The sequence below is a fragment of the Clupea harengus genome, chromosome 19 (genome assembly GCF_900700415.2).
Source record: "Clupea harengus chromosome 19, Ch_v2.0.2, whole genome shotgun sequence".
Taxonomy (NCBI): Eukaryota; Metazoa; Chordata; class Actinopteri; order Clupeiformes; family Clupeidae; genus Clupea; species Clupea harengus.
The window spans coordinates 2746124-2755625 of record NC_045170.1 but is presented as its reverse complement, the minus strand read 5'-3'; the positions used below and the strand labels follow the sequence as shown (position 1 = coordinate 2755625).

The following is a 9502-nucleotide window of genomic DNA, read 5'->3' as shown; positions in this document are numbered from 1 at the left end:
CCCATCCAGTCCAATACTCCCCATCCAGTCCAATACTCCCCATCCTTCCCCATCCAGTCCAATACTCCCCATCCAGTCCATCCAGTCCAATACTCCCCATCCAGTCCAATACTCCCCATGCAGTCCATCCAGTCCAATACTCCCCATCCTTCCCCATCCAGTCCAATCCAGTCCAATACTCCCCATCCAGTCCAATACTCCCCATCCAGTCCATCCAGTCCAATACTCCCCATCCAGTCCAATACTCCATCCAGTCCAGTCCAGTCCAATACTCCACATCCAGTCCAATACTCCCCATCCAGTCCAATACTCCATCCAGTCCAGTCCAGTCCAATACTCCACATCCAGTCCAATACTCCCCATCCAGTCCAAAACTCCATCCAGTCCAGTCCAGTCCAATACTCCACATCCAGTCCAATACTCCCCATCCAGTCCAATACTCCATCCAGTCCAATACTCCCCATCCTTCCCCATCCAGTCCAATACTCCCCATCCAGTCCAATACCCCCCATCCTTCCCCATCCAGTCCATCCAGTCCAATACTCCCCATCCAGTCCAATACTCCCCATCCAGTCCAGTCCAATACTCCCCATCCAGTCCAATACTCCCCATCCAGTCCAATACTCCCCATCCAGTCCATCCAGTCCAATACTCCCCATCCAGACCAGTCCAATACTCCCCATCCAGTCCAGTCCAATACTCCCCATCCAGTCCAATCCAGTCCAATACTCCCCATCCAGTCCAATACTCCCTATCCAGTCCAGTCCAATACTCCCCATCCAGTCCAGTCCAATACTCCCCATCCAGTCCAATACTCCCCATCCTTCCCCATCCAGTCCAATACTCCCCATCCAGTCCAGTCCAATACTCCCCATCCAGTCCAATACTCCCTATCCAGTCCAGTCCAATACTCCCCATCCAGTCCAATACTCCCCATCCTTCCCCATCCAGTCCAGTCCAATACTCCCCATCCAGTCCAATACTCCCTATCCAGTCCAGTCCAATACTCCCCATCCAGTCCAATACTCCCTATCCAGTCCAGTCCAATACTCCCCATCCAGTCCAATACTCCCCATCCAGTCCAGTCCAGTCCAATACTCCCCATCCAGTCCAATACTCCCCATCCAGTCCAATACTCCCTATCCAGTCCAGTCCAATACTCCCCATCCAGTCCAATACTCCCTATCCAGTCCAGTCCAATACTCCCCATCCAGTCCAATACTCCCCATCCTTCCCCATCCAGTCCAATACTCCCCATCCAGTCCAATACTCCCCATCCAGTCCATCCAGTCCAATACTCCCCATCCAGTCCATCCAGTCCAATACTCCCCATCTAGTCCATCCAGTCCAATACTCCCCATCCAGTCCAGTCCAATACTCCCCATCCAGTCCAATACTCCCCATCTATAATTGGGTGCATTTACATTTTAATGTTCATGAATGTACACTGTCCCTCTTGATCAAATAAACAAATTGATTGATTGATTGATTGATCCAGTCCAGTAGTACCCCATCCTTCCCAGCTGCTGAGTCCAGCTGCCCCTCGTCATGACGGCACCAGGGCCTGCGAGGACCTCCAGAGAGGAAGGGCGTCTCCACACCAGGAAGCGTGCCACTAATGATCTGTGCTGTGCGCTTTACAAGCCAATTGCTCTCCTCTCCTCTCCTCCGCTCCGCCCCATCAGCCTGAGATGGAGGCCTGTAATCTCTTAGTAATCCAGCTGTTATACAACACCTTGGTATAAGCACACTCGTATGGACACACACACACACACACACAAACAGAAAACATGTAAACACACACACACACACAAACACAAACAGAAAACATCTGAACACACACACACACACACACAAACACAAACAGAAAACATCTGAACAAACTCTCTCTCACACACACACACACACACACACACACACACACACACACACACACACAGAGAGAGAAAGAATAGGGCAAGGCTGATCTTATTAAACGGCCGCTTATCTCAGTTTTTTCCCCCCAGTGTTATCTCATCAGTATCCAGACAGAATGGATGTAAAAATCCATCAAATGTCAATCATCATAGATATTTCCAAACTTTAAGATTATCATGACAAATACACTTTGAAATGACGGATGTGGATATCTTTTGGAGTGAACTCCTCACTAAGCTTTCTCCCTCTGATTATTTGCAAGACGCCACCAAGTAACTCTGAATGGCTATTGAATGTATGTGAATATGAAACTAACATGTAACAATTATTAATACAATAATTAATATCCCTCTAAGACAGAGAGACAGACACAAAAACAAGCATTTCTAAGTGTCTACAATGGAGTTGGTTGTTTAGATTGTAACACATTTTGCTCCACTGAACAACTAAAATAGTACTTGCATAACAAAAATACGTTTTCTTTGCAAATGGCTGTAGTGGAGTAGCTCTTTGTGTGGCCTGTGAACCAACGTGGTAACACACACACACACACACACACACACACACACACACACACACACACACTACAATTACAATAAAGAATCCAATAAAGATTTTTTTTTTTTTTAAATCAATAAACTGTTCAATGCAGAGTTACACAGCAAATATTGCATCTACTAGTCTACGTCACAAAGAGGTTATAGACTTTGTATGGAATATTTTTGAATCAATATATTTTCATTCAAATAGATATTTGACTCTCTTCTAACAATACACAGCCTAATCAGCAGAGGATATAAGAACTCACTGTGAAAAGGCTCAAACACACACGGTCTGTGGTATCTCTAAAAGCTCAAACACACACGGTCTGTGCTATCTCTAAAAGCTCAAACACACACGGGGTGTGCTATCTCTAAAGCTCTTTCTATTCTGAACTCTATTTCCCTTCCCATCATAGATGCTGCAGAAAGGTACCACGATGTAAAAGATACTGCAAGGAACACACAAATCTGAAAAATATATGGACTAAAAAGGATATATGGACTGAAAAGACTATATGGACTGAGCCCTGGCTACAGTCATGGGCACATTCTCTGTGACACAGTAAGGGTATTGTGAACAGAGCACAGGGCAGAGAGTGTTTTATCTCTTTTGTGTAAAAGTCTTTCTGAGAAACTTTCAAACTTTTCAAAAATCTAAGTAATACAGCAGCCAATAACTAAGAACACAAATATTACTATATATAACTAAATCCTCGCTAAACAGGGCTGCACATTAATGGTATAGCATCAAGACCAATAAATATTCACAATTCTTCACCGAAGTCTAACAGCCTCGAGAAAACCACATAGATAAAATAGAGAAAAGACTACAGAAGGAGGCTACCTATGTAAAGATGTAAGCATGCTTAAGGCTAGGAGAAGATGGAGCAACATGGAGCATCACCTGAGGCATACACCCACACACACACACACACACACACACACACACACACACACACACACACACACACACACACACACACACACACACACACACACACACACACACACACACACACCTGACGTGATGGAAAGGGCTGAACACATGACATGCCAGACTGCATTCAGCATGAAAGATGAAAAACACAGGGGGTAAACGAAAGAGTCTATTCAGCAAAAGACTTGATTAATTAAAAATAACAATGAAAAAAAAAAAAAACACCCTCCAGACCACCAGACAGCTACAAGAGCGTTTACCAGAGACTTCTCTGCCATCTCTGAACCAGTCCAACTCGAAGAAATCCACCCCAAAGAGACGCTGCATCCTCCACCTCGTTACCACATAAACACAGCCACAATTTCTCAAGTGACACAGAGAGAGAGGGAGAGAAAGAGAGAGAGAGAGAGAGAGAGAGAGAGAGAGAGAGAACAAGTGTAAGAGGATGCAATAACAAGGAAGAGTGTGTGCCAGACAGAGAGGGGGGTGAGGGGGGGGGGGGGGGGGGGGGGTGAGAGAGAGGGCATCCAATCAGAAGAGCTGTGGTCCTTGACAGCAGTGGGAGGGTACCTACCAAACCCCATAATATGGAGGCAGGAGGCTGACTGACATGCTTGCCATGTTGCTTGCCAGAGGAGTTAGCTAATAATGTATGAAGTACATCAGGCCTTCCCTGCTGCAGCTTCCTCCAAGATGAATATATAATGGCTAGTAGACCATATGGCTAGTAGAGCTAATAGTTGCACAAAACATCTAGTTTGAGCGCTGCTTTTTATTCAAATGTTTCACGTATGACTTGAGGCGTGCACAACACATGAATCCATCCCTGATGAAATCCATCTTTCCCCTGACGAGTCAGCTTATGTCTGGCACTTTTAAAAACACATGGATATGAGAGGATCGATCTTTCACACTTTCAGGCGGTGGCACACACATCATGTGGCTGATCGATCGATCAATCATCAATGAGGTCAGCAAATTCTTTGTAAGGATATTCAGTTCAGCTTTGTTCAGCGTACTTCATACTTTGTTCAGCAAATTCTTAACACAGCTTCCTGTTTTAGCTTTGATGATGTGCAAGCCCACACACATATATATATACAGTATATATATATATATACAGTATATACTGTATGTCTATACCACATGAAACATCATATTATATTATTGGTTATTATTTATGAAATATATTATCATTACAAAAATATATGACATCTTGAGAGAAAAATGTAATTGTCACAGCCCTAGTTTTTTAAAAGCCCTCTACTAATTCAAATCAAACTGAATTAAAACTGTTTTAAATGGGTCTCAAACTGATTTAAAACTGTTTGAAATGGGTCTCAAACTGATTTAAAACTGCTTGAAATGGGTCTCAAACTGAATTAAAACTGTTTTAAATAGGTCTCAAACTGAATAAACTCAAACTGAATTAAAACTGTTTGAAATGGGTCTCAAATGTAATTAAAACTGTTTTAAATGGGTCTCTGTGTGTCATGAGGCATACAGCCTCATACCATAACACAGCAGACAAACTGCTGGCACCGTGGAGCAGGCTGCATTCTCAGACCCATTCTTCAGAAGCCCTCAACTAAAATACTAAAATACTACTAAAGCCAAACTGAACGAAATTCAAACTGGGCTAAACCTGTTCTTGGTCCAGATTACAAGAGAAGCAGAGAGCCTAGTTCCACAAGACAGCACACAAACACCCGGCACAGGGGAGCAGGAGCAGGAGCTAGAAGTTCGCTAGTAGTTCGATTCCCTGTCGAAGTGTCCTTGAGCAAGACACTGAACCCTTAATTGCTCCTGATGCAGTGCAGTGTGCCATCAGTGTAAAAAATGTGTATACCTTGTAAGTCGCTTTGGATAAAAGCGTCTGCTAAATGACTAAATGTAAATGTAAATGTAAGTTTTCTGGAGACTCACAGAAGTAGCTGAGGGTCTCCTCAATCTGCTCCACGGTCAGTTCGATGTGAGCCTGCGGAGAGATGACGGGCGTGTGGATCCAGTCGTCGTGGTCATAGCCGTACACCGTGTCGGCACGCAGGCGGTACACGGGCAGCTGCTCCTCCAGAAGACTGATGATCTCCACCTCGTCAAGCTCTGTGCTGTTACACACATCTGAAGAAAAGAGAGAGAGTGTGTGAGAGAGTCGCATACAGAGGCAGAGAGGAGTGTGTGTGTGTGTGTGTGTGTGTGTGAGTGAGAGAGTGAGAGAGTCGCATACAGAGGCAGAGAGGAGTGTGTGTGTGTGTGTGTGAGTCAGTGAGTCAGTGACAGAGAGAGAGGTGAGAGTTTTGTGTGTGTGTGTGTGTGTGTGTGTGTGTGTGTGTGTGTGTGTGAGTCAGTGACAGAGAGAGAGGTGAGAGTTTTTGTGTGTGTGTGTGTGTGTGTGTGTCACAAACAGAAGCAGAGAGGGTGAGTACTCCTACTACCGATATCTGTCCACACACACACACACACACACACACACACACACACACACACACACACACACACACACACACACACACACACACACACACACACACACACACACACACACACACACAAACCCACCAGTGATGGTCTCTGCGTCCCGGTAGCCCTGTTCCGGCGTGGGCTCGGGTTCCACCGCCTCGCTCACATACTGTTCCTCGGGGATGGAGCCAAGCTGTGGTGGTTCTACAGGAGATGTTCCGCACTCAGAACCACGTGTATCCAGCTTGGCCACCTCTCAAACCATATCCTAAAAATGGAAGAATGTGTGTGTGTGTGTGTGAGAGAGACAGAGAGATATGTCACTGCCTGTCAAAGCCTGAAAGATGACCAATGCCAACCTCCAAGAGACACCGGAACGTCTTATACTTGTATTATGATACTTGTATTTTCTTTCTTTCCTCCTTTTTAATGTGTTACACTGATATATATATATATATATTTAATCGCAATGTATTGATCTCTTGTTTTGGCATCATTATACTATTCATGGTAGTCTTGAATTGAATTGAATTGATTTGAATTGAACAGAAATTAATTGAGAGATTTATGCCTTCATTCTTCACATGAACTACTCCAATCCATGCCAGACGGAGGGGAAAGCTCTGGGATTATGCTGTTATATGATGTGGTTCCTTAGATATATAGAGTATGGTGCTGTTATATGATGTGGTTCCTTAGATATGGCGTATGGTGCTGTATATGATGTGGTTCCTTAGATAGGGAGTATGCCTATGGTGCTTTCAGCTGAAATTTGCCGAATCAGTAGGTATTTACATAGCACACAACATGAATACACAACACACGAGGATAAAACAAGCACAAGCCAAAATAAATACATTTACTGAATCAATGAATAAGATTGACATCTGTGTTGATCTGATGTTGTACCGACACGCACAAAGGGACGCCACCGCATCTCCAAATTCTTAGTGGTGGATTGAAACATAGTGGTGTCTATGTCTAAGGAATACATATGCAATGGCTATGAATTATATTCGTTTGATCTGAATTGCGATCATGTCTGTCGCTGTGATCAGCATGGGTGTGACTAGGGATGCGGGTTGATGACGTTTCACGAAGATGAAGGCTTTGCCATCCTGAATAAACAAAATGTCAGTAAATGGCAACAAGAAAGCCTAGGCTACATAAACCAGCAGTAAAATGCTATACGATGTAATACACCTGCACACTGAAGCTACACACTGTTTATCGTTACTTTAACACGACTATCCTTCAGACACGATATTGATGGTGCAGGAGAAACAACTTGCCAACCTTGAGGTGAAGACTCACTCGGATAAGCGCAGCCGAGCTGATGATTTTCTCTGGAGCCGTGGGAATATGAGACGATTTTCTTGTCTGATGTTAAAATAGAAAAGGTCGTGTAGGTAATGTACTGAGACAAGACGTCCTTTCAGACGTGGCTGCGCCGCTGTCCTTTCCAGAGGTGCCTTATTTGAGCGACAGGGATCGCATCTCCTCACCAGCTTACCTATAGCCGTAACACCGCACTGCAGCGGACAATGTCACAACGTGCCAGGACCGAGACCGAGTCTAGGTTGCAGTCTTTTATCCATTGGTGTCGTGCAGTCCTCTATGCTTGCTTGTCCCGATTTACTTTTCTCTCCATATTTCAGCGCATCTCTGAACAAATACCGCACTGAAATGTGACGTCGCGCGAGAGCGATTCTAGCCTCCGTTGCGTAAAGCGCTACTTGTGTCATTTTCATATTTCGTTATATTTGTACGGAAGCCCAGAAGATCAATGTTAGAGCATTATCTGCACTTTGGTAGATGGTAGTGTCTACTTTGATGACCAGGTAGTTTAATTAAATTTATTTGAAGATATTGGTGAATGACATCCTCAACAAAAGTACTCTCCTCTTTCCAACCTGGAGTAAGGGGTTAACTTTTTTAAGGGGGCTCCCTAACAACCATCATACACACATTACACTTGTATAAACAGGCCAGGGGGGGTGTTCCGAGTACATGGTTTAGTGACAAACCTGGTGAAGTTAACTCCGAGCAGGTGGTAAACCTATGGAAAGAAGAGCCCTATGGCTTTGTTTTGCTGAGAGACCGAGGCCATGGGGCTTTTCTGTTATGGGGTTTGCCACTTACCCGGAGTTTACTTAAACCTAGGTTTGTCACTAAACCACGTACTTGGGATAACCCCCCCAGTTAGGTGGGAAGAGAACAAACAGTAAATGAACAGAGCATAAATATTCAAGTGGGAGAGATTGAGAGTTGAACAGGCAGCAGACCCAAGGCCAGGACCCCATCCCTGGTGTAGTTAAGTCGAGTCCGTGATCTATTCTGAGGTTTCACATTAATTTTGATTCCTTTTGGCAAACACCTTTATTCAAAGAAATCTGAGAATTAAATCCAACGACCTTGGTGTTACCAATATCTTGCTCCATCACCACTCTACCAGTTGAGCTTTTTATTTGTTAATAATAATAATAATAATAATAATAATAATGAATAATTACTCAGGTTGCATTTTCTTGTCATTATAAATATTTAGTCTACCGAAAAAATGTATCAATTTCCAACAGCAAAACCATCCGAAATGGCAAACTCCAAAGACTCAATCTGTGAAGGTAAATTAAATGGCATACTCCACAGATTGCATCTTTGAAGGTAAATGAAGAAATGGAGACCGAGACGGCAGTGAAATCTGGAATAAAAGTGTTTTTATTGTTACGCCGTGTCACTGGAACCACTGTCGGCACGGTAACGTTGAACAGGCTACAACAACGTTGCATCAGTAGATAGATAGTCTACCTCATTGAATATAAAAGAATAACTTTTCCCCCTTTACCCCATAAGTGTACCTACCCGTCCTTACCCCAAGCCCCATAGACAATGGTGACATGAGACGTGCTCGTCTCTGACTGACTCCAATAGTAAGCAGAATGACTCATCAACATTCTTCAACACTTATTGCATCTTTATAAAAAAGCTACACGTAATTACACATTTTTTTTAAAGTCAGCATACAGGAAACTGATGTTAGTGTTCTATACTGGTACGTGATAACGAGTAAGAAAAAGCAAGTAGTCATATAATTTGATTGGAAAAAAAAAAAAGAACAGAAAAGGAAATACAAAAACTTATACTTGAAATAAAAAGGTGGAAGGAAGAAAAGGCTAGAGACTAGGAGAGTTATCGTGGGTTGTCGTTAAAAAGTTGTTAAAAAAAGAATGGAAAAGATATGAGGAAAAGAAAAACGAAGACATAAAAATAAAGATCAGGCAAGATTAAAATGTTTATAAATCCATCTTTATATCCATCTGTTGGCACTCATCCATTTGGCAACCGCTCCAAAGATCCCTTTCCCCCCCCGCCCCTTTCTCAATTTGCCAGGACAAAAGCGATATTATTCTTCTTCTTCTGGTATGTCCAGCAGCAACCGTCCTCCGGATGCGTTGAGTACAATGTGTGTCAGGCACTTTCTGATCCGCCAACCTCCCCTCATCAAACCTTCTTCGACTATTCTGAACTTCAAACTCTTCAAAAGCACACGGCAGATTCACTCTGATTATCCAGCTGGAGGAAAAGGAGGGGAGCGAGAAAGAAACGAGAGAGAAAGAGAGAGAGAGAGAGAAAGAGGTAGAGAGAG

General features: G+C 43.5%; 2 protein-coding genes across 3 annotated transcripts in view; both read right to left on the bottom strand.

Annotated features, from left to right (window-relative positions):
* Positions 1 to 6110, bottom strand: part of LOC105890368 (trafficking kinesin-binding protein 1-like) — a 24839-nt gene extending 18729 nt beyond the window's left edge. The window contains exons 1-2 of one of the 2 annotated variants that reach the window (XM_031585906.2): positions 5956 to 6110; positions 5323 to 5517 (exon numbers count right to left, since the gene is read on the bottom strand). Coding sequence is in view for 1 of the 2 variants with exons in the window: in XM_031585905.2 (XP_031441765.1) it covers positions 3657 to 3723 (67 nt within the window). In the remaining variant the exon portion in view is untranslated. Of the gene's footprint in view, positions 1 to 3656; positions 3822 to 5322; positions 5518 to 5955 lie in introns of those variants that run through there. The other variant, XM_031585905.2, reaches the window with a different exon arrangement.
* A 2446-nt stretch (positions 6111 to 8556) lies between these two features.
* Positions 8557 to 9502, bottom strand: part of LOC105890386 (catenin beta-1-like) — a 118949-nt gene continuing 118003 nt past the window's right edge. The window contains exon 17 of the mRNA XM_031585909.2: positions 8557 to 9429. The gene's annotated coding sequence lies outside the window, so the exon portion shown is untranslated. The remainder of the gene's footprint in view (positions 9430 to 9502) is intronic.